The sequence below is a fragment of the Herpailurus yagouaroundi genome, unplaced genomic scaffold (genome assembly GCF_014898765.1).
Source record: "Herpailurus yagouaroundi ecotype Mexico unplaced genomic scaffold, PumYag 29, whole genome shotgun sequence".
Lineage (NCBI taxonomy): Eukaryota > Metazoa > Chordata > Mammalia > Carnivora > Felidae > Herpailurus > Herpailurus yagouaroundi.
The window spans coordinates 65,622,898-65,648,782 of record NW_024412377.1 but is presented as its reverse complement, the minus strand read 5'-3'; the positions used below and the strand labels follow the sequence as shown (position 1 = coordinate 65,648,782).

The 25,885-nt window shown below is 38.4% G+C and overlaps 1 protein-coding gene across 2 annotated transcripts in view; it reads right to left on the bottom strand.

The window, feature by feature from the left end:
• Positions 1-25,885, bottom strand: part of FAF2 (Fas associated factor family member 2) — an 81,276-nt gene that overhangs the window by 5,697 nt on the left and 49,694 nt on the right. For both annotated transcript variants that reach the window (XR_005781606.1, XM_040445787.1), the window contains exons 3-10: positions 13,214-13,348; positions 11,169-11,245; positions 8,495-8,633; positions 6,817-6,902; positions 6,610-6,701; positions 4,792-4,969; positions 3,401-3,572; positions 2,318-2,461 (exon numbers count right to left, since the gene is read on the bottom strand). Coding sequence is in view for 1 of the 2 variants with exons in the window: in XM_040445787.1 (XP_040301721.1) it covers positions 2,318-2,461; positions 3,401-3,572; positions 4,792-4,969; positions 6,610-6,701; positions 6,817-6,902; positions 8,495-8,633; positions 11,169-11,245; positions 13,214-13,348 (1,023 nt within the window). In the remaining variant the exon portion in view is untranslated. The remainder of the gene's footprint in view (positions 1-2,317; positions 2,462-3,400; positions 3,573-4,791; positions 4,970-6,609; positions 6,702-6,816; positions 6,903-8,494; positions 8,634-11,168; positions 11,246-13,213; positions 13,349-25,885) is intronic.

Below are 25,885 nucleotides of genomic sequence, written 5' to 3'. Positions count from 1 at the left end.
TTATAAACTCCTCATATTTTAATCTATCAATCTCGATCATTTACAGTTCTTGTCTCTCTGCAATTTCCATTAACCCTCACTCTCTTTTTATCTTGAGGTGCATCAGACATGTACCAAATATTACTGTTATGAACCCAACATGGGCTTGAGAAGGGTGAAACAATATTTTGTTTCCTTTTCAATCTGGTTTGAAAATACTTAATCTGGTACAAAATGGGCATTTTCTGTTTACCACTAACAATGGACATCACCTCCAGAGGTCACTTTTAGTTCTAACAGAAAAATGAATCCTGAGTATAATTTGGATTCTAATAAGTATTTAACAGAAAGTCAGCTGCCACTTTTCTGCCCACTCATGAGACCTGGAGATTTTTCTATAGTTTATCCTTTTTTATCTTAGCATTTTACTATTATCAATAGCTGAGCTTCGTGCAAATGAAGTGTTTCACTGAGCATTCACTCTTTGAGATTATTTACAAAGGGCAAAGCTCGCAGGAAGACCAAAGTCTGCAAGAGCACAAAAACACTATAAATCATTACTCGGTTATATGTTAAAAACTCCATGAATGTTAAAGGCCCATACCACCACCACACTTCTCCTTTACACTTCTTTCCCATCTCTGAGCCTTGTCCCCACCTGTGACCAAGTATTTCTCTCAGTCTGAGGTTTTTGTTGTTTTTTTTTTAAAATAACTTTTACTGAGCACCTATTTAAGAGTCTTTAAGGATTCAATAGTTAACAAATGGGTTGGTTCCCCTTCTACCAGAAGCCTATTCTGTTCCACAATTCTAACAGATTTTCCTCCAAAACTCTCAAGAGAGTTAATTTTTGTTAGGTTTTTCACATACATAATGCGAGTTTGAGGAGTAGAAGCTCCACAGGGTTCAGGTGTACTATGATGTGAAAGTGAGCATGGTGACAAGCCAAAATCCATATGCAAACCATTGTTAGGAAACACATCAGGGGAAGGGAATGAACATTTAGTGACCACCTACTACATGGTATGTAGTATGTGAGGCTCATTCATATTATCCCAATTTAAAAATCAAAAGTTAGCGATGTGAGCACCTTCCCTCAAGATAAATAAATGCATGAATGAGAGATAACAGGAAAATGAGAGAGCTGCTCACTTTTCTTTCACCAGGATTCCTCCCAACTTTTTATCCTGCATTAGCGGAGTCTTACATTCCCTACTAGTCATAAGCTCCGTGAATTCCAGAACCATGTCTCACTCATCTGTATAATCCTTAGAGTGTCTAGAACAGCGACTGAGGTATCTTTAGTTTAAAGTTATCGGAGGGCAGACTATACTTCATTTAACCGATGAGGTATCTGAGGCCCTGTAAAATATTCTGCAACTTGTCCAACGTTCTTTACTTAAACAGGAGAAATAATAAATATGCTACCCAGGCTCACTTGACTACAATGCATCCTCATTACTATTACATAGTTTATTCTTGACTACTTTGAGTGATCAAGGAAATGGCAGAATCTACTGTAGTTGGTAAATCTGGAAAGGCAACATACCAACTCTCAATATAAACAGAAACTTCCTTTTGGTTATAAATACCAAAACCAACAGTTAGCATTTGAGTGCTTACTAAGAGCCAGGCACAATGTTGAGCCCTTTACGTATGAACTTAATCCTAACAACAATCCTATTAGAGAGTACCTAGTATTATACCTATTTCATAGATGAAGAAATTGAATCAAGGAAGTATACTGACCAAGAAAACACATCTCTAATCTTAGAAGCATGAAAATTTGATCCTCGTTCTGTGAGACTCTAAGAGTCTCTGCTCTTAACGATTTCCCTACAGAATGACAAACACTATTTACCTTTAGATACCAAATATACAAGGCAGCCCCACAATGTGAGGTTCCTGTGGACTAAATGGACAGGAATGGAAAGTGACAACTGCATGCAAACTGTACATGCATTTATATTCAGATGTGTAAGGTCAGTGGAGATAGAGTGAGGGGTTCTAGTGGGATTCTGAAGCCAATGTGAGCCAAGCAGCGTGGAAGAGCCTCCCACCTCAAATATACAAGTCTTTTGTGGAGCTTCTTGGTAAGGTACACTTTTTTCTTAGCAGAGCTCACACACGATGAAAGAAAACCATAATAGCTGCTTTGAGTTGGCAGCTAGAACTGAAGAAACCCAATGGTTCATTGCACTAGTCTCTCTGTACACCCCTTCCTTCCCTGTTCATCAGCCCAGCAGATATGCCAACAACACTCTCAAGACTCCTTAAAAGCTTCCAAATCTATAGCCCAGACCCTACATACACTTTACACAACTTAGGCTGTCCTTACTGTTAGAGACTGTGAGAAGTGGAATCGTCTTTCTACTCGAGAATCATTGGGTAATTTGAAAATGATCTTGACACTCTCAGGGTCATCAGGGGAAGGCTCCGGGGGCAGGCACTCCAACTTCCTTTCCTTTTCCTCTTGTAAATTCTGTATAGACACAAAGCAAAATTGAGGCTATGGCTCCAATAGGGAAAACAGAAAACAGCAATACCATCACCACGTAGGTTTACTGCGAGGCCAGAAGAAAAATTAATGACTAATATCTAAGACAAACTTCTTGGGAAAAGTCAGAAACACCCAAATTCAAAGTAGGATTGCATCACATGTATTATTTATTAACTATGGTAGGGCATTTATCTATCCAAAAAAAGGCTTAAAAAATGGCTAAAAGGGGTGGCTGGGTGGCTCAGTGGGTTAAGCGTCCGACTTCGGCTCAGGTCATGATCTCACGGTTCGTGAGTTCGAGCCCCGCGTCAGGCTCTGTGCTGACAGCTCAGAGCTTGGAGCCTGCTTCACATTCTGTGTCTCCCTCTCTCTCTGCCCCTTCCGTGTTCATGCTCTGTCTCTCTCTGTCTCAAAAATAAATAAACATTAAAAAAAAAATTTAAAAAAAAATGGCTAAAAGACACTGGCTATAATCAAGTGGCAATACCTGATGAAAGAAGATCACGAATGAAATGCCAAATTAGCTAACACTGGTGCTAAAAAAATAAAAACTGCTGTGAATTAACAGCATTTTGACTGCTTGTTATCCATTTATGCTTACTTTTCATGGAAGAGAGTTGTTTTGCCTTTTACTCACTGTTGTTTCTGTTTTAATAAACAAAAAAATTTTTTAAAACTACTTTTTGTGAAAATGCAGTAAATATAAAAATGACAAGGAGTGGGTAGCTGGCTAGCTCAATCAGTAGAGCATGCAACTCTTGATCATGAGTTCAAGCCCCACAATGCATGCAGAACCTAACTTACTTTAATAAAATGGCAAGCAGAATTAAAACACCCACAAATCCCATCAGCTTCTAGTTTTTTTCCTTGCACACTTAAGACCACTTTGGGAATCACAAGGAGTAAAGACAGGTTCGTTACCCGCCGACGTCTCTCTTCTGCCAACTTTTGTTGTTGTACTTCCTCTTCCTTCCGCCGTTTCCGTTCCCGCTCCTCCCGTTTCTTTCTTTCTTTCTCCTGGTCAGCCCTGAGAGAGGCCAGGTAGGCCTCATCCTGCTGTTGTCTCAGCACCTGGGTCTGGTTTCGTTCTTCCCTGTGGCGAAATCATAAGCACAGAAGGAAAAGAGCGATCTGTTTTTTTTCTTATATTGAAATTTTTTGGGGGTAAAAAGGTGACAATCTTGGTAGATGAGTATTTCATACTACCATAAAGGATTCCAAAGCAGAGCATGGCAGAATCTGAACAAGCCATCTTTTCCCCAGTTTAATTTGGCAAAAAAAGAACTGGCAAGCTTTTCAACTTCACAATTAAAACTATTTGTTCCTCAATTCTAACGAATCAAACAGTATTATTGTTGAAAAGCAATCATCAAGATCATGTTTTACAAGTAATACCCTTTTGAGTTACTGCATTTTTGTATATACTGCTTTCATAAAACCAAAAACCACATCCGTGGATCTCATAAGACTCAGAAAATGGAGAAATATCTTTGTTCAGAATTCTACTAAGAGAAAATATTGTAACGTTCTGGTGTATTTTCTATTTTCTCTCCCAAAAATTGTATATGTACGTATACATAGGAGTGAAAAAGAGAGAGAGAGAGAGAGAGAGAGAGAGAGAGAGAGACCATAAAATTATAAGAAAATATACCAGAATATTAAAAGTTGTGGTAGGATTATGGGTGATTTTAAATTTCTTTTTTGTGCTTTTCTGCATTTTCAAAATTTTCTACAATTAACGTAGAATACTTCTGTAATGGAGGGAAGGGTTTTAACAATTCCATGTATTTTATATTTAAGCTCTTTATATCATGGTTCAGCTATTTTATTTTATTTTTTTAAATTTTTTTTTTCAACATTTATTTATTTTTGGGACAGAGAGAGACAGAGCATGAACGGGCGAGGGGCAGAGAGAGAGGGAGACACAGAATCGGAAACAGGCTCCAGGCTCTGAGCCATCAGCCCAGAGCCCGACGCGGGGCTCGAACTCACGGGCCGCGAGATCGTGACCTGGCTGAAGTCGGACGCTTAACCGACTGCGCCACCCAGGAGCCCCTGGTTCAGCTATTTTAAATGACATGACATATATATTCTTGAGCCCAGACTCTTGTCTTTATTTGGATTCACATCTCCAGGAACAGATGATCTGATGGGAGAATTATTTAGGTCAAAGTACATAAGTATTTTAACACTAAATAGACAAGGTTTTCAAAGTTGCTTAAGACAGAGAAGTCAGGATCTATGGAGCCCTGGGTCAGCCACCCAAATTTACAGCTGGTTTCTGCTTGTTTCAGAGAGGAACTCCTCTGTACCTTTCAAGGCGTTCTGACACCAGGTAAGTCTGGTTTGCATCCATGATAAACGTCAACTGGTTAATAAGGTCATCGGGCTGAATGAGGCCTTCTAGCCGTCCCACCACAGTCATCCTCCGATCCTTCAGCATAATCATGGCCAGGAATGGATAGGTGTTCTCTCGTAAAGCCTGTGACACTGACACAAAGAAAAGCCAACAGATTAAGGGCAGCCCTCGGGAAGAACCAGATCAGCTCTTAGACTTTCCACCATGAGCAAGAGAGAACTGTTTTAATTCCACCTGGGAAAGAAAGGAGGTGTCATTTATTCTCTGCATACCTTTTTTTCCTCCTAGTTTCTTAACCTTTGTTGTTGGTATATTTTCGTGTCCCTATTTCCAGGTAATTTGATTAGAATAGGACAGACTTTTGTGGTGGGGTGGTTGTCATGATGATGCTAGGGAAGACTGCAGAGGTCAAGGACAGTGTCTTTTTGATAGGTAGGAAAGGATCTATAAAGAATCTGGCTACTGCTGAGCATAATTTTTCTCCATGTTGGGTATCAAGCCTAAAGCAAATAAGACTGCAAATCTCAGTTTTATACTACTGGTGATCAACTCCTATCATCGTCTCTGCCTTTTCTTCCTCTTATTCAATCCCTTCCTTACTCCTTTTTTCATGTCTCCCTACCTTGCCCTCCATTAAAAGAGCTAGTTTTTCTGTTCCAAAGGAGTTTAGAAAGTTGGTCTTCCAAATAACCAATATTTTCCCATAACAGAGTTTTACTTATGTTTTTCTTATGGTTTGAAAGAGATTTTATAAGCATCTGTAAAAAAATATCCTTAGACTCTTTCTATTCACTACCCCCACCCCAGAGCCATATTAGAACGGCAAAACGCACCCTGTAGGAATTTATCAGAGGTATAAATACCAGTTAGGGGTAAAGAGTCAGATTCTAAAATGTAGGCAAAACATCTTTGATTCACTGTGCTAGGATCTACTAGCACAGTGCCTGGTCCACTAGCATATACTCAAAAGCTGCTGAACAGAAGCAACAGTAAAGTAACTGTATGTTTCTTCACTGGATACCTTTATATGCTATACTGACTTCTAAAAATACTTATCTCCATCTCCAGGTAAGAGTTACTGTCAACAAAGATCTGAACTTTCTGAATCCCTATCAGTACTCAAGGTACTCAAACAACTAATTCATTGTATAAGAAGCTCTGTTAAAACTGCTGCTGCTGACAGTAAACTCCTCACTAAACAGCCATTTAGATTAAAAGCAAGTTTCTGCACAGGACTGGGTGTTTTTAAAACTAAAACAGGCCCTGGAGCACCTGGGTGGCTCAATTAAGCAGTTAAGTGTTCAACTTCAGCTCAGGTCATGATCTCAAGGTTTGTGAGTTCAACTCCCGCATCAGGATCTCTGCTGTCAGTGCAGAGTCTGCTTAGGATCCTCTGTCTCCTTCTCTCTCTGGCCTGCCCCTGCTCACGCACATGCTCTCTCTCGAAACTAAACAAGAAGACATTTTAAATAAATAAATAAAATAAAACAGGCCCTGGCAATGGTTACTTGTAAATAAAAGGCTAAGAGTCTGAGAGACAGAGCTTGCTAACTGTATGATCTTTGGTCAGTGGCTTAAACTCTCTGAGTCTGTTTCCTAAACCATAGATAATACAACCCCCATATCTCAGGATTACTGAGAGGATTAAATAAGATAACGTATACTAGCATTATGTCTACCACAGAATAATCATGTAATAAATGGCATGTTTTTCCAGATTATTCTAAAGATAGCTCAACAATCTCAATGAGGAAAAAGAAAGACAACTTACCCCTGTATCCCTCAGGTTTATTTGTGGAGCATGCCCAGAAGAGCATCCTAGTGTTTATTAGGGAAATAACTTCAGGTGCACAGAGTGTGTTGCTGAGGAGAGGGATGAAAAGGACATGAGAAGAACCTGCTTACTACAAAACATCAGCAAAAAAACACAAAAAAACCCACAAAAAAACAAAACAAAAAAACCGATCAATCCACTTACCGACAGAACTCATCAGAGTCCTGGTGATCATCTCCATGAAGATAAACCAAAAGAAAGCGAAGTTCTCGCTTGGCATCATTAAGTGCCTGTAGGAGACAGAAGACCACCAATTATTATGATGACTGTGCCTTGAGCTTTTAATTAGGCTAAGGGAACAAAAGGAGAATGAGGAAAAATGGTGAACAAGAAATCAGATTCCTGGGCTCCTACCTTCACACCCCTGGCATTTTTCCCCCTACAGAAAGTCCACGCTAACAAGCTTTAATGAAAAGGTTTTAGTGTTGTTAGGATTTAAACTGTATTAGGCACATGACAGTAGACAGGCTGACAAAGAAAAGTCCCAACAAATCACAGAAGTCAGCTGTTCCCACAGTCTAAAGGAAGATAAAAACAGAAGAATCTGACCACGTGAAAAGGGAGGCGAGAATTTTGCCACTTTACAGCTACAACATCTCTGTACATAAAAAATACTGCAAAGGTGAGACTGATCCCAGGCCACATACCAAGCAGGCACGAGAGACTGGGGGACCCAAATGCATTCTAAAGAGCACAGGATTTAAAAGATCTTCAAAGACAAGGCTAATGTCCAAGATTCCTGTGTATGCTTTTTCATTTGCTTAATCCTGAGCACATTACAATTCAGTAAAGATTTCCTGAATGACCAATGGTGATCTATCCTCAGGATCATAGCAAAGAGGGTGCAGGAGAGGTACCCATCTCATTCACATCTGCCATTTCCAGCATTGAGCACACTGCCCGGGCATATAGTAGGTGCTTAATGCTTGTTGAGTAGGGTAGTAGTAGAGCCCCTGAGGAGACTATAGGGAAAAAGCTGATATGGGAGACTCAAAGCAGGAAGTATGAGAAAAGTATTTTTCTCTTTCACCAGATAGATTCAGGAATTCTGGAGGCTGCAGAATAGAACCACTGTTTGGGCTATGTTCACAGTGTTATTTCTACATTTTTCTCTGGCAAACTAGAGATATGCCTAACACCCATAGAAGTCTTAATTTTCACCCCCTGAGAGATAACAGTCAAAGGTCTGTGTGGCTTGGGTTGAAAGAGATGTGTTGCCTTGAGGCTATGCTCTATGCCCTTGTTCAATTCTGTGAGGGATCAAAGATAACTTGGGCTTTGCCTTCAAGGGGATTATAGTCTGCTATAGGAGATAAAACACAAATATAAGCAACCATAATATAAGGGAAAATGTGAAAATACTTTAAGTTTCAAAAAAACTATGATAGCACCATAAGAAAGATTACTATTTTAGACTGCAAGGTAGGCCAGGGTAGGGCACATCAATCAGAAAGGATATAAGAAAGGAGTGATATGACCTAGCTGAAGGATGGGCAAGCTTCCATTTACCAAAAATGTGAGGAAGGCATTCCAGGTGGAGGGAAAAGCAAAAGCAAAGGCACAGAGGTAAGAAGTACAGAGTATGTACAGGAAATGGTTTAGCTGGAACCTAGGGTATGCAGAAACAAGTTATATAGGAAAGACCTCCAAAGGAGGTTTGAATTAGATCAAGTAGGGTTGGCTTTTTTTTTTTTCTATAAGCAGTGAAGAGGTATTTAAGGTTCTTGAGTAAAAGAATGACATGATCAGTGCTGGGCTATGCTTTCCTTTGTGGATATAACCATATCAATAAATTGGCATCTATATGGTTCGTGGCACTGACCTGGCTGTACGTTCCCTGGTAGAAGACAGGGTGTGCCCTCCCATATTTCTCTTCAAAAGAGTGCATAAATGAAACAATGTCCCCAACGGGGTCAGTGACCCGGCTGCGAGGGTCAGGCCGTATAAAACGAAGAGCAAACCTGGGGAGGAAGGAATAAATATCACATGAATCGGCTTACTGTAGTGCATATGGAGTGGGCCAGTTTGTAAAGGTTCCTACAACAGAGCCAGAGGCATGGCAGCAAAAGGAGGTGAAGGGTTTGTGAGTGGACCATCAAACCCGAGAGTATAGTCTGGCTCAAAAGGTGCAAAGCAGCAAGTGTTGTTCCATTGCCTGTTCAAGACGAATGCAAACTGCTAGGATTATAAATTCCAACACTGGTCTAAATAAATCCTGCATGCTTTTTGCAGAAAAATTCAGGACTAGAAAAATTGGGAAAGGAAGACACAGTCCAAAAAGATCACAGGTCAGGCTGTGCCCCCAGATTTTCTAGAATGGCACTGTCTAATAAGGTAGCCACATGTAGCTATCTAAATTTAAAGTTAACTAAATGAAATACAATTTAAAATTCAGCTCTTCGGTCTCGCCACATTAAGTACTCAGTAGTCATACGTGGTTAGGTGGCTTCCACACTGGACAGTACAGATACAGAACGTTTCCATTATCACAGAAAGTTCCATTATCACAGAAAGCAGCAGTTCTACTGCTCTAGAAAAGAGCGCTTTCTCTTTCTTGTTGTCCTACTTGCCTCTTCCTTTCTTTTCTGTCATCCTGGGATTTTGAATTTTTAGTGCATACTCCCAAGCCATTCAAATTATGGTCAGGCTTCAAACCCGAACTTGTGCTCATGATTTACTTGCTTTTCAAGGGGTCAAGTAAAATCCTGCTTAATGATTTATGGTTGATGGCATCCATGAAGGAAGTTCATAAAACTGATCTAGAGTACACGGATAGATTTGGCACCTGGCAGCTATTGTCAAGTTAAGGGTGATACCACACATCTGTTTCTAAAGAGCCTATCTTATCATAATTATATAGCACCATTTATTTAGCCTTTGGGTTTCCACAGAAGGCAATGGACACAGTTCTGATAAGTCAATGTGCTACATAACATTAAACAAGTTGCTTGGATGATACAGTTGCATTAAAATTAGTCACACATGCCATGCATATTTTTTTCCAAGAAAAGCAAACAATATTCACAGATTTTTCAGCACAGAAAAGGCGACTAAACTATGACACTTTCCTTACCCAATCTTGAGCCAATTCCTTAGCCCCTCAAATTCCCCATGTGTATACAATTTCACTTGGAATTTCTCCTGAGTAATCAAATCAAATTCACTTACACAAACATTCCAGAGCAAATTAAAAACAAATGTAAGAAGTTGTATATATGTAAGGGAGTGGTTAAAAATCTTTTAAAAGATTGATGTTTTGATAACTTTCTCTGAAATTAAGTATTTAGGACTATCTTATTAAGTTTTCAAATTTTGATGAATGAATGTATAAAGGCTGTAACTTTTTTAACTGTAATATATTCTCATGGCCTACATAATTCAGGACGATCAGCTTTTTTTTAAAAAGATCTCAATTCCGTCTGTTATGATTTTAACGGTTTATATGTGTCCATTCTCAAATAAAACAGGATGCAAAGAGTATCAACTGATTAACTGATAACCAATAAGAACTTTGCTAAAGCAAAAGGAAGCCATTAAGCAGGCAGACTCCTAAAGCACCAAGTAGTCTGATCTGATCCTTGCACTTCTACACCTGCTGGGTCCTCATCTCCAGCCTCTGCTCCCTAGAGCAAGGCAAAGCTATTCCATGCATCAGGAGAAGCACAGGTTGCCCTGTATGCAAGGCCCAGACCACATATTCCAGCTCCATCGGTTGGCCTAAATGCCCATAAAACATTTTAGTAGTTCCCCATAAAGCCTAGGTGTGGGTTCATTTACTACTTAGTTATAGACCAGATGCCCCACGACTAATGCCAGAAACTTGGGCTCCTTTGACATTTTGTAGGCCTGGCCCCTCTCTGTCTTCCAGTACTGAGCTCTCTGAATGGCACATGAAGGAAGTGAGAAGAAAAGTGAAAGTGTAAAGCAAGGGGGTATATATATATGGAAGGGTGCCAGTGCCAGCAACCAATGAGCTGTCAGGACAGAGGGGAATGTACAGGAGTGTCCAGAGAGGTAAAAGTGTTGTGGGAGATGTAGAGAAAAATGGGTAATCTAAGAGCAAGAACATTTTTTGGGATTATGAGTAGTCAGATATAGTTAGATGGTTTAGGGTAAAAGTTACAAGGGGTGTGAAGCTGGTAGATAATGGTGGTTAGAAAGAAAAGGGTGTGAAGATTCACTAGGGAATGTAAAGGTGACAAACATGGTGGGAAGAGGGAGGATAATGATAAACATAGGTAGACTGATCTTGAGAAAGATAGGCAAGACTACTTTACAGGGTTACTTTAAAACAGTTCCATTTCACAACATCTGTTATGTTTGAACAATTTAAAATATTGTCATACTACAGTATTAGAGTGTTCTGAAAGAGTATTCAATCTGATGATCAATTGGCAAGTCAAAACTGACAAAGCATAAACCTTACTATTCTGGTCTATGTTTCAGCTCCAAAGTCTACCCTATTTCTACTAACATATAAATACAAATGTACATACCTAAATATATCAAGTATTGTGTAATAGGTAAACCGGAATGGAAGCATTATCAAGTAATAACCCCATCCAAGCAGCCCCTGAAATTCCAAAAACAAAGTTAGACACCATTCTCTCAAGCTCTAATACTCCGCAGATGGCTAGTTCAAATTTTCACTCTTTTTTTGTTCTTTTGCATGATTCCTCCACTGCAATACAGTTCCCTCTTCCTGGTCACATCATCCTTCTTAAAGACTTATTGCCTTTCATCTCATTTCATCTAATACTATCATATTTTTATTTTATCACATAATTTTTGTATTAAATCTGCTTCAGTGCTTCAATTCTGCAACTATTTATATTGTCAAATTTAATTACAAGTTTGCCTCCCTAAATCATAAGTATTCATTCTTTCCTTTAAAAATTTTTTTTTAACGTTTTTATTTATTTTTGAGACAGAGAGAGACAGAGCATGAACGGGGGAGGGGCAGAGAGAGAGGGAGACACAGAATCGGAAGCAGGCCAGGCTCTGAGCCATCAGCCCAGAGCCCGACGCAGGGCTCGAACTCACGGACCGCGAGATCGTGACCTGAGCTGAAGTCAGATGCTTAACTGACTGAGCCACCCAGGTGTCCCAATTCTTTCCTTTTCAAATTTATACATTAAAATATGGCATACAGAAATAACAATAACCACAATTACTACTTTGGACATTTGTATATAAATGAGAAATAATTACATAAACCACAATTATAAGTCTCCATATGACCGTTAATCTTAATAATAATATTAATTATAATTTTAGCAATGTTGATTATTGCTGTTATTATTAACTATGTAGGGGCTCTATCATTTACAAAACATTTCTTATATGTCACATTGTGTTAACCTGAGACTTTCCCTGTGTCTATGGCCAGGGAGCTATGGAGCCCCATGGCTGACATAAGAGTCCCAAAATAATGGCGGAAACATTAGACATACACAGAATTTCTTGAGTCATGTAACTGCTCTAGGAACTTGTTTTCTTCCACTTCAGAATACCCCAAAGCAACTACTTAGAAACTCCATTTTTGAAATGTTGTCAAGTATTCCACAAAAAAAGTATGATGGGGCGCCTGGTTGACTCAGTTGGTAGAGCGTGTGACTCTTGATCTCAGGGTTCTGGGTTTGAGCCCAATGGTCAGTGTGGAGACTGCTTAAAAACAAAGTCTTACAGTGTGATAACGGAGTAAATTCTAACTGCTGCAAAGTTAAAGTGAGTGCTTTCTTGGAATTCTAAATCCAAGTGTAAGAGTTTGAGTGTAATTCCAAGAGTAAGAAAGAGAAACTCTAAAAAGTTCTCTAGAGTTCATCATCACTATACATATCTGACTTTCCTAATTAGACTATGAGAACAATTTGAAGGGGGAGGACTGGCTCTTATTCATATCTGGATCCCCAACAGCAAAATACCTGGTACACCGGAGCATTCTTAAATGAACCACTTATCACCTCCCTGCTACTAGCCCTTCAAGATGAATTTTAAAGATATGGCTAAGGCTCCCACAAAGATTCCAAGTAACTTCCCTAGAAGTAGCTTACAATTAAGTAAAATGAAGCAACAAAGAATCCAGTAAACATTTTAACTTAAAATGGAAAGATTTAAGGGTGCCTGGCTCAGGTGCTAGAGCATACAACTCTTGATCTCATGGTTGTAAGTTCAAGCCCCACGCAAGGTGTAGAGATTAGTTAAAAAATAAAATATTTTTTTTAAAAAGTGATAAATCTATTGAACATGCAACCAACATTTTCAGACATGTAAATAAAATTGTGTACTCAAATAAGGTGCACAAACTTCAAATAACTAACAAAGAGCCAAAAAAAAAAAAAAAAAAGATAGTTACTGTATCAATTCATTGAAGAATCAAGTGAAGATGATAAACCCAACATATCTACCAAGAAGCCAGATCTACCTAATAGGTTTACATTCTGAATATTTCCTTTGCTCCTATCATACAGAGATCAACATAACCTAGTGAATGGACTTATGAAACAAACAAGGGGGAAATTCCAGCTACAAAATAACTTGCCCTTGGTTGTGGTCTTGAGACAACATAGCTGTAGATCCTGTGGTCAGCTGTATTAACTTGCAAGGGTCGGGATGGAGGTGGGTTGAAAACACTTGGTACACCCTCTTGTTCATTCAATCGGTCCTGTACAGCAGCCTGAGAAGAAAAAAAGAGCAGCAAGAGTTTCAGTGTTGCTCAAAACAACCTAAAAGTAACACCATTGCTTGGTACTTCAAAACAGGTTATATGATGAGTATATCTTCATAGACCTTTAACTTGCTTTGCTGGGAGGCAATGTGTGGTGATGGCTCCAGAATTCACAGTAGAGGAGTCCAAGAAATTTATCTGAAAGCTCCATTTGTGCAGTAAACACAACTGCTTTTATTCAGATGGTATGTATTATTTAGAGTGGATGGGATCCAAGGTGCTTCACTGTGTGAAGGAAAGCCATCCACAGAGAATACAATGTAGGAAGTGCCCCTAGAGCGGTCTGATGGAGCAACTCTGATGAGCAGTGTTTGGTGGAGGGCTTGGCTTTGGAACAGAAACTTAGGTCTGAATCTTATCTCCACCACTCACAATAGTCACTTGGCTTATGAGCCTCAGTTTCCTCATATGCAAAAAGGAGGAACAGTATTTCTCAGGGTGAATTTGAAAATTTAGTAAGATGTACATAAAGATCCTAATATAATCCTGACAGAGGATATTCAGTAAAACACCTTATTCTCTTATTAACTCTGCCCCAGAAAATGGATACTTGTCCCAGTGTAGTAAAAAATTTCACTGTGTCCAAAAAAAGATCTGGTATTTGGCTCTGGATTCTGGGAGATAATCTATACCTGATAGGGTAGACTGCCACCCCAGAAAGGTCAACCATGGCGTTTAGGGTGGGGACTGTGGGTAATGCAGTATCAGTTGACCTGGAGACTGAGTTCAATCATAGGTAATCAATCAAAAACAATTATACTGTGTAAATAAGACCCAATGAAAACTCTGGACACTGAAGCTGAGGTAAGCTTCCCTGACTGGCAATACTTTATGCATAATGTCACAAATCTTTGCCAGAAGGATAATGCATTCTGACTGCATGCAAGAGGAATACTGAAGCTTTGTGCTTAGAACTCAACATTCTGCCTTATAGATCTCTTCCTTTAGCTGATTTTAATCTATACCCTTTCCCTACAATAAATCGTAACCATGAGTATAATAGCTTTTAGTTAACTCTTCTAGTGAATTATCAAACCTGAGAGTGGTTTTGGGAAACTACAGTTGCTGTAAGAAGTGAGGACTTGAGTGTTCTCTCACCGTGATAGTTGGCTTTAAATTATGCAGTGTGGCTAACGCCAGGCAGTTCTCTAAGTTTTCATATTTTCAAGTATAAAGGCACAATTCGATGTGGAAAAAACAGTCTATCGACAAATGATGCTGGGACAACTGGACGCTAACATGCAAAAGAATGAACTTGAACCCTTAAATCATATTATACACACAAATTAACTCAAAACACATCAAAGACGTAAATTTAAGAGCTGAAATTATAAAATTCTTAAAAGAAGACATAGGTGAAAATCTTCATGACCCTGGATTAGGCAATTGTTCCTTAGATATGATGGTAAAAACACAAACAACAAAAGAAAAACATTAGATAAACTGGGACTTCCATCAAGACTGAAAACGTTTGGGGCACCTGGCTGGCTCAGTTGGAAAAGCATGTTGACTCTTGAACTCAGGGCTGGGAGTTCAAGCTCCACATTGGGCATGGAGCTTACTTTAAAAACAAAACAACAAAAAAACTGAAAACTTTTGTGCATCCAAGGACACTATCAAAAGAGTCAAAAGGCAACCCACAGAATAGGAGAAAAGATTTACAAATCATATATCTGATAAGAGTGTAGCATCTAGAATATATTAAGAACCCTTACAACTCATCATCAAAAAGACAATAACCCAATTTAAAAATGGGCAAAAGACTTGAATAGATGCTCTCCAAAGATGATTTACAAACAACCAACAAACGCGTGAAAAGATGCTCTATCATCATTAGCCATTAGAAAAATGCAAACCAAAACCACAAGATACTACTTCACACCCACTAAAAGGCTATCATATGAAAGACAGATATTGGGGTGCCTGGATGGCTCAGTCAGTTAAGCGTCCGACTTCGGCTCAGGTTGTGATCTCACAGTTCGTGAGTTCAAGCCCTGCAATGGGCTCTGTGCTGACAGCTCGGAGCCTGGAGCCTGCTTCGAATTCTGTGTCTCCCTCTCTCTGTTCCTCCCCCACTCATGCTCTGTCTCTCTCTCCCTCCTTCAAAAATAAATAAAAACATTAAAAAAATAAAATTTTAAAAGACAGATATTAACAAATGTTGGTGACATGTGGAGAAATTGGACCCCTTATCCACTACTACTGGAATGTAAAATAGTGTAGCCTCTTTGGAAAGAGTCTGGCAGTTCTTCAAAAGGTTAAACATAGAGTTGTCATAGGAGCCAGCAATTCTACTCCTAGCTATACACCCAAGAGACATGAAAACATACATCTCCACAAAAACTTGCACACTAACGTTCCCTGCAACATTACTGATAATAGATTAAAGTGGGAACAGTCCAAGCGTTTATCAACTAATGAATGAAGATACTGTGGTATATTCATACAAAGGAACATGATTTGACAATAAAAAGGAATGAAGTACTGATACACACCATGACGTGGATAAATCTTGAAAACATAATGCTGAGTGAAATAAGCCAGATACAAAAGGACAAATACTGTCTGATGCCTCTTACATCAGGTATCTAAAATAGTCAAATTTTATAAAGATAAAATGTGGAATTGTGGTTACCAGAGGCAGGGAAAGGAGATAATGGGAAATAATCGTTTAATGGGTACAGAGTTTCAATTTGGGAAGATGAAAAAATTCTGAAAACATAGTGGTAATGGCTGCACAATAATGTACTTAATGCAACAAAATTGTAATCTTAAAATGATTAAAATAGTAAACTTTTGCAATCGCTATCAATATAACACCAGCATTCTTCAAAGAACTAAAACAATTCTAAAATTTGTATGGATCCAGAAAAACCCTGGATAGGCAAAGCAATCTTGAAAATGAAAACCGAAGCTGGATGCGTCACAATGTCTCACTTCAAGATGTATTACAAAGCTGTAATCATCAAGACAGTATGGTACTGGCACAAAAACAGACACTCAGATCAACGGAACACAATACAGAACACAGAAATAGATCCACAAACGTACGGCCAACTAATCTTTGACAAACCAGGAAGGAATATCCAATGGAAGAAAGACAGTCTCTTCAGCAAGTGGTGCTGGGAAAACTGGACAGCAACATGCAGAAAAATGAACCTAGACTACTTTCTTACAACATACACAAAAATAAACTCAAAATGGATAAAAGCTCTAAATGTAAGATAGGAAGCCATGAAAACCCTAGAGGAGAAAGCAGGCAAAAACTTCTTTGACCTCGGCTGCAGCAACTTCTTACTCAACACCTCTCCAGAGGCAAGGGAAACAAACGCAAAAATGAACTATTGGGACCTTATCAAAATAAAAAGCATCTGCACAGCAAAGAAAACAATCAGCAAAACTAAAAGGCAATCGACAGAATGGGAAAAGATATTTGCAAATGACCTGTCAGATAAAGGGTTAGTATCCAAAATCTATAAAGAACTTCTCAAATTCAACACCCAAAAAAACAAATAATCCAGTGAAGAAACTGGCCAAAGAAATGAAGAGACACTTCTCCAAAGAAGACATCCAGATGGCCAACTGACACATGAAATGATGCTCAACATCACTCATCATCAGGGAAATGCAAATCAAAACCACAATGAGATACCACCTCACACCTGTCAAAATGGCTCACATTAATAACTCAGGCAACAAACAGATGTTGGCGAGGGTGCGGAGAAAGAGGATCTCTTTGCAACTGCTGGTAGGAATGCAAAATGGTGCAGCCACTCTGGAAAACAGTATGGGGATTCCTCAAAAAATTAAAAATAGAACTACCCTATGACCCAGCAACTGCACTACTGGGTATTTACCCAAGAGATACAGATGCACTGTTTTGAAGGGGCACATACACCCCAATGTTTATAGCAGTGCTATCAACAATAGCCAAAGTATGGAAAGAGCCCAAATGTCCATCAAAAGATGAATGGATAAAGATGTGGTGTGTGTGTGTATGGAGTATACACGGCAATCAATGGAGTATTACACGGCAATCAAAAAGAATGAAATCTTGCCATTTGCAACTACATGGATGGAAATGGAGGGTATTATGCTAAGGGAAATTAGTCAGAAAAGACAAATATCATATGACTTCACTCATATGAGGACTTTTAGATACAAAACAGATGAACATAAGGGAAGCAAAAAGAATATAAAAACAGGGAGGGGGACAAAACATAAGAGACTCTTAAATATAGAAAACAAGCAGAGGGTTGCTGGAGGGATTGTGAGAGGAGGGGATGGGTAAGGGGCATTAAGGAATCTACTCCTGAAATCACTGTTGCACTATATGCTAACCAACTTGGATATAAATTAAACAATAAACTTTAAAAAAATGGTAAACTTTTATGTTATGTACATTTTACCACAATACAAAAAAAGGCATGCAGTACGGATACATGCTACAACATGAATGAATCTTGACAATATTATCTTAAGTAAAAGCCAGTCACAAAAGACCACATACTATGATTCCATTCATATGGAAGTACAGAAAAGGGAAATCTATAAATGGAAAGTAGATGAGTAGTTGCTTAGGGGCAGGGAGGGATAGAAGCAGCAGGGTAATAGCTAAAGGGCATGGGTTATTTTGCGGGGGCGGGGGTTCTCAATATTTTAAAACATTTTTGGGAAAATATTTTAAAACTGATGGGGGTAATGGATGCACAACAATGTGAATATACTAAAAACTACTGAATTTCACATTTGAAATGGGTGAACTGTTTGGTATGTGAATTACATATCAATAATAAAGTTGTTAATTTAAAACCCACAACTAACAGCAATTATTGTCAATTATAAATTAGAATTTGCGAACTTATATCTGCCACTGTAAACCTGCCAATTTCCTAATACCTCTTAAAAGCTTTTCTGATGAGTTTGGTGGTGCTTTTAACACATGAAATTATGTATATGGTAAAATGCAACAACATTTGGAAGATCTGTATTAATTCAGTGAACAATATTTTCCAAATAATGAATGTCTGAAGTAATGAAATCAAGCTACAGTCAAAAATCCTCACAAAGTGCAAGACACATCAACCACTTTTCAGCAGGACCTTGTGGGAGGGGAGTGACAAAGAAAGCACGAGGCCCAGGACAGCAAAGGGGAGACCAGATGTAGTCTTAACATTGATATGAGTCAAGTTAACTGCGAAGTCAACTGCCATGGTGGGAGGATACTCAAGCAGTCCTATGGAGCATTTCACATGCCAAGGAACTGAGAGCCTCATGTCAACCACCAGCACTACCTTGCTAGATGCGTAAACTGGTGCTCGTGATTTGGCTTTCTAGAGAAGACAACAACACTTAGAGAAGTAATGGGAGGAGAAAGCAGGTGGCCGACACAAGATAGCTCATCTGATAGCTGCTGCCGCCAGTTCCATTTCTGACTCATGATGGCCTTTCAGGAACATTTTATTTTTGGGAAACAGATATGGGGGAAGTTCAACATGTGAAAGGACTAAACATATAACTTAAGAAAAAGATGACTGGGGCGCCTGGGTGGCTCAGTCGGTTAAGCGTCCGACTTCAGCTCAGGTCATGATCTCAGAGTCTGTGAGTTCAAGCCCCACATCGGCTATGTGCTGACAGCTCAGAGCCTGGAGCCTGCTTCAGATTCTGTGTCTCCCTCACTCTCTGCCCCTCCCCTGCTCATGCTCTGTCTCTGTCTCAAAAATAAATAACATTAAAAAAAAAAGAAAGAAAGAGATGACTGGATCCAGCATCCTGAAGCCCACCTATCCCCAAATATTCTCTCCAAGTCAGGCTCAAGGCACAAAGCCAAAGAGGGGCTAGAGGAGTAGCCAGGGGGCTTCAAGGATGCCAGGGGAGGTAATGAACTGACTAGATCTTAAAAGTTTTCATCACAAGAATAAAGTCTGTAACTATGTATGTTGACAGATAGTAACCAGACTTACTGTGGTGATTATTTTGCAATATATAAAAATAATCATTATGTTGTACAACTGAAACTAATAACATTACATGTCAATTATACTTCAATAAAAAACATTTTTAAGTTTACTGAGAGAGAGAGAGGATGAGAGAAGCAGAGAGAGAGAGGGAGACAGAGAATCCCAAGCAGCCATCCAGGTGCACCAAGAAAAAACATTTTTAATTAAAACAAAAATTAAGACTAGACCTCAAAAAAAGAACTGAAGAAAAGTGATGCCTCTCAGAAAATTGTGTGTGAAAGCGTCTACTAACTACATTAAAAAGACCATTCGTAGCGTGGCCTGGATGGCTCAGCCAGTTAAGCGTCTGACTCTTGACTTCAGCTCAGGTCATAATCTCACATTTAGTGAGCCAAATTTCTTGATAAACACCTAGCTGTCAACAGTGGTTACTTCTCAGAAATTAGGAATAGAAAGGAGGTGGGGGGTTGTTGGATAGGGATGAAATGTAAGCAACATCGAGCCCCACACATTGGGCTCTGCACTGACAGTGTGGAGCCTGCTTGGGATACTCTTACTCCCTCTCTCTCTGCCCCTTCCCTGCTTGCACAGGTGTGCGTGCATGTGTGTTCTCTCTAAAAATAAACTTAAAAAAAAAAAAAAAAAGACCGTAAGAAACTTAAAAAAAAAAAAAGTGCAAGACAGATCAATAGATTTCAACGTAAAAGAGAATGAAAAGTTCCTTGGTATGGTTTCAAATTCCATATTACAACTAACCTTTAAGAAACTTATCACACTATCAAAGAACATCCATGGTTATCTGAAAAGGCTGTTGAAATACTCTTCCCATTTCCAACTATATCTTATGTGAAACTGGATGTTCCTCATATACTTCAAAACTACGCATCATGGAGTGCCTTGGGTGGCTCAATCGGTTAAGCGGTCCACTCTTGATTTTAGTTCAGATCATGATGGTTCATGAGTTTGAGCCCGAAACAGGCTCCCCTTGACAGCATGGAGCCTGCTTAGAATTTTCTCTCCCTCTCTCTCAAAATAAATAAGCTTAAAAAAATTTTTTTTAATTTAAAAATAAGATTATGTATCACAAGAGATCAGAGGCAGAAGCAGATAAGAAAATCTAGTTTTTCTTTATTTTTTACTTATTTTTAATGTTTATTTTTGAGACAGAGTGCAAGTGGGGGAGGGGCAGAGAGAGAGGGACACACAGAATCTGAAGCAGGCTCCAGGATCTGAGCTGTCAGCACAGAGCTCAAACCCACAGACCATGAGATCATGACCTGAGCCAAGGTTGGATGCTCGACTGACTGAGCCACCCAAGCGTCACAGTTTTTTTCTCTATTAAGCCAAACATTAAAGAGATTTGCAAAAATTTATGTTAACATGTAATGAGTTTATTATTTTTAAGATGAACTAAAAAATTTTTGTTTTAATTTGTAATGTGTTAATATATCAACTGATATAACCCATATATAAAAAGAAGCTCTATGGAGGTTCCCAATAATTTTTTTAAGTTTACTTATTTTGAAAGAGAGAGTCACAGAGAGAGCACGTGCACAAGTGGGGGTGGGGCACAGAGGGAGAACAGAGGATGGAGACGGGCTCTGTGCTGACAGCAGAGAGCCTGATGTGGGGCTCAAATTCACTAACTATGAGATCATGACCTGAGCCCAAGTCAAACACTTGACTGACTGAGCCACCTAGGTGTCCTGATTCCCAATAATTCTTTTTTTTTTCATGTTTATTTATTTTTGAAAGTCAGAGAGACCATGAGCGGGGGAGGGGCAGAGATAGAGGAAGACACAGAATCTAAAGAAGGCTCCAGCCTCTGAGCTGTCAGCACAGAGCCCAATGCAGGGCTCGAACCCATGAACCGTGAGATCCTGACCTGAGCCGAAGTTGGATGTCTAACCAACTGAGCCACCCAGGCACCCCCAGGTTCCCAATAATTCTTAAGTATAAAGAGTGACACCACAAAGTCTGAGAACCTCTGGTTTATTTCGGGGAAAATATACATAGAGTTTTAGGCATAAAAGTATGTGGAAACAAATAAAAAATTGTTAATATCACTATGTTGGAGATTTAGGACTAAAAGATTGCAGTAGGAAAGTGATCCGAATGGGATTTTTTTTTTTCATATTTCATCTTAGGCTTTAAACTTTTTAAAACCAGATTTTAATATAGTTCATGTATTATTTTTATGAGTTACCGAAACAGATTTAAGTGAAAAAAGCTGTAAAGGTGGCATAATCCCACCTGTGTAACAAGAAAATTATACTTCAATTTATGTAGTCATCTAAATGCATATAAAAAGTCTGAAAGGTGGGGCATTTGGTGGTTCAGTCAGTTAAGTGTATGACTTTGGCTTAGGTCATGATCTCACGGTTTGTCGGTTCGAGCCCCACATCAGAATCTGTGCTGACAGCTCAGAGCCTGGAGCCTGCTTCAGATCCTGTCTCTCCCTATCTTTCTCTGCCCTTCCCCAACTTGCGTGCACACGTGTGCATGCGCACTCTCTCTCGAGTATATAAAAACATTAAAAAAGGGGCGCCTGGGTGGCGCAGTCGGTTAAGCGTCCGACTTCAGCCAGGTCACGATCTCGTGGTCCGTGAGTTCGAGCCCCGCGTCAGGCTCTGGGCTGATGGCTCAGAGCCTGGAGCCTGTTTCCGATTCTGTGTCTCCCTCTCTCTCTGCCCCTCCCCCGTTCATGCTCTGTCTCTCTCTGTCCCCAAAATAAATAAAAACGTTGGAAAAAAAAAATAATAAAAAAAAAAATAAAAACATTAAAAAAAACTTAGAAAGTCTGAAAGGCTATACACTAAAACTTAACACCAGCTATCTAAGAAGTGGTGGAATTAAGGGAGAACACTTACTTCCTTTTTTATTTTTTTTTTTTTTACAGCTTTAATTCTTTACGTTTTTTGGAATTCTTTGTGTGGGTATGCACATGTGCAGTTATTTTTGCAAAAAGCTTCTAATATTTTGATAAGTTGTTTCCTATTAAAAGATGGTTGACATTATACCAGGTAACTGAAAATCAATAAAGAAAAGCAGTGGGGTGGCTGGGTGGCTCAGATGGTTGAGCATCCAACTCTTGGTTTTGGCTCAGGTCATGATCTCATGGTTCGTGGGTTCAAGCCCCAGGCCAGGCTCTTCACTGTCAGTGCAGACTGCTTAAGATCCTCTGTCTCCCTCTCTCTCTGCTTCCTGTATTCCCCAAAATAAATAAATATTAAAAAAAAATAAAGAAAAGCAGGGGCAACAGTATTAATACATCAAAGTAGAATTTAAAACAAAAAGCATCATCTCATATTAAAAGATATTATAAAAAAGCTCTAACAGCCACTTGTCTTTCTGTGTCAAATAAAGTAGTCAAACTATACAAGAGTAAGGAAGTATTTTCCCGAAAATAGACATAAAATGTATTAATGCTTTTTATCTGCACCATGGACTGCCCTTTCACAGCATGTACAAAAAATAAGCATTTCTTTGATATATTTGTTTTTAACACTGGAAAAGCATATACGTATATTTCCAGCACATATAAGAAGGTCCAGAAGGACATACATTAAAACATCAAACGTGGTTATCTTAAGTGTGATTACCAAGAACTTTCATTTTCAATTTTATCAACTCCTGTGTTTCAAATTCTGGGAAGACATGTATTATTTTTATAATTAGAAAAAAAAATCATCAGTAAGAAATAAAGAAATCTATGAAACCACATTCAAGTTCATCATGTCCAGTAGTCTCATTAAGTAAACAGAAAAGAAATAGCAAATTTTAATTATACATGTAATAAGCTTGACTGAATACAGACACGAACCTTTATCCAATAAAAACCCACATTCCTTGATAAACATCTAGTTGCCAACAGTGGTTACTTCTCAGAAAGAAGGAATAGAAAGGTAGGGGGTTGGACAGGGATGACATGTAAGCAACTTACACGGGGTTTAAGTTTATCCATATTTGTTTCAAAGAAATTTTAAACAAGTAATGCAAAATGTCTGGCTTTCAGGAGCTGGATGGAAGGTACACGGTTGTTCCCCTTATCTCTGTATTTTCTTTAAGTTTAAAACATTTAATTAAAAAAATATATTTATAATGTTAATGGAACATTATTAAGCTGTAAGGACCTCGGGGCGCCTGGGTGGCTCAGTCGGTTGAGCGTCCAACTTTGGCTCAGGTCATGATCTTGCGGTTCTTGAGTTTGAGCTCTGTGTTGGACTCTGTGCTGACAGCTCGGAGCCTGGAGCCTGCTTCGGATTCTGTGTCGCCCTCTCTCTCTGCCCCTTTCCCGCTCATGCTCTGTCTCTCTGTGTCTCTCAAAAAATAAACGTTAAAAAAAAAAACTTTTTTTAAATAAAAAAAAAAAGCTGTAAGGACCTCAATAAATACCTACATGAAATAAAATGAAAGACTGATATGAAAAGGTAAACAAAAACCAAAAGAACGAGCTACTACAAACTCCAAATATGTTCCTAAATAACCCTTGGGTCAAAGAAGAAAATCAAAACTTTAACAATGTATTTTCTTCTGAAAATTCAGAGCCTTCAATGCAAGGAAGAATACAAATAAATTAACCAAGCTATAAAAATCAAATGCTAAGAAAAAGATACGAATCTACAAAAGGGTGAACAGATTTTTCTTAAAAAAATAAAAAAGAAGAAAATAAGAACTGATAAATACAAGAGCTTTTTATAAACCAAACACATTAAAATAAACCAGTCTCCAGCAAGTCTCATTTTTAAAAAAGAAAATATAATAAAAACAATGAGAGGATAATAGAAAAGATACAAAAGAGAGTAGAAAACATGCTACTTTGTATAGCCTATGCTAAAAACCTTGGAAATATCTAAGAAAAAAGCATCTCCTAGGAAAGCTCATCAAGAAACATGTAATGTAGCTAAGAGGTGCCTGGATGGCTCAGTTGGTTAAACATTCAACTCTTGATTTTGGCTCAGGTAATGATCTCACAGTTCATGGGATCAAGACCCAAGTCAGGCTTCACACTGACAGCATCAAGATTCTCTCCCTCTCACTCTCCCCTTCCCCGCTCACTCTCTCAAAACTAAGGAAACTTTAAAAATAAATAAATAAATAAATAAATAAATAAATAAATAAATAAATAAATAGATGTAACAAAGAAATTGTGAATGATGGGAAAACATGAAAAAGTTAATAGAGAACTGGCAGAAACAAAGTTTCAAGTGCTTTCTTTCAAATCTGCGCTATATATATACCCTTCTCAATTCATTTTATCAAGCCCGTGATCTAATAAAGCCACCTTATGCTTGAAATAAAAATCTAACAAGGAGATAGCACAAAATTATCATACAGATCATCATTTCCTCTGCCTAAAATGCAGAAAATCCCCCCAAGATTTTCACATTCATCATCCCTTTTCATTATTTGGGTGTCAGCTCAAATACAACCTCCTCAGAAATGCCTTTCTTTACCATCCTATTTATTTTTTAAATGTTTATTTATTTTTGAGAGAGAGAGAGAGCAAGCAGGGTAAGGGCAGAGAAAGGACAGAGGATCTAAGCAGGCTCTGCACTGACAGCAGAAAGCCTAATGTGGAGCCTGAATTAACAAACCATAAGATCATGACCTGAGCCAAAGTCGGGGGCTCAACCAACCGAGCTACCCAGCTGCCCCTTCACCACCTTATTTAAAATAACTTCCCAGATCCTGTTACATTTCGTACACTCATCTTATTCACAGCATTTATTACAAATTGAAATTATCTAGAATTTCATGATATCTAGAATTTCATGGGAGTAGGCTATTAGTCTTGTTCTCTGGTATAATTCCAGAGCTTAAAAGTTTGTTGAATAACTAAATATAACTTAGGAATACATTTTCAGAAATCTAGCACCCAATTCAAATAACATACTATAATTAAAACACAGTAATCTCACCAGAGATCATATGAATATACTAAGGTTGGAAGACAATCAGCAGATATTTATCGAGAGTCTATGATGTGCTGGGATCAGTTTTAGATGCTCTTAGGAAGACAGCAGTTAACAAAACCAAATATAAATATTTCTACTTGCATGGAGCTTAAATTCTAGTGATTTGTCTCCAAACAACAACTAACATCACACTCAATAATAAAACATCAGAGGCATTATAGGGTGGACAAGATGTTTGCTATTACCATTATTAACTGACATTGTTAGGACGTTCTAGCAATTCAGTGATCAAGTAACAAAAGATCTATATACTGAAAAAAATCATTGAATTGCAGATGATACAACTACCTAGAAAATCCAAAAAAATAAACTACGAAATATGTAATAAGAAAGTTCACATTAAGATATCTGGTTACAAACCAAATATATAAAAACCAACTTTTTCCAAAGAGCCACTGAGAAAAAAATAAGAGGGAGGGACACTACACAGAAGGATCTGGTCACCATCTTTTACAAAATTTTATAATAAAGCTTTGATCATAATTTTTATTTTCCCCACAAATCTTTTTAAGATTAAAGAATTGTAAATTAAAAAAAAATTTCTATAA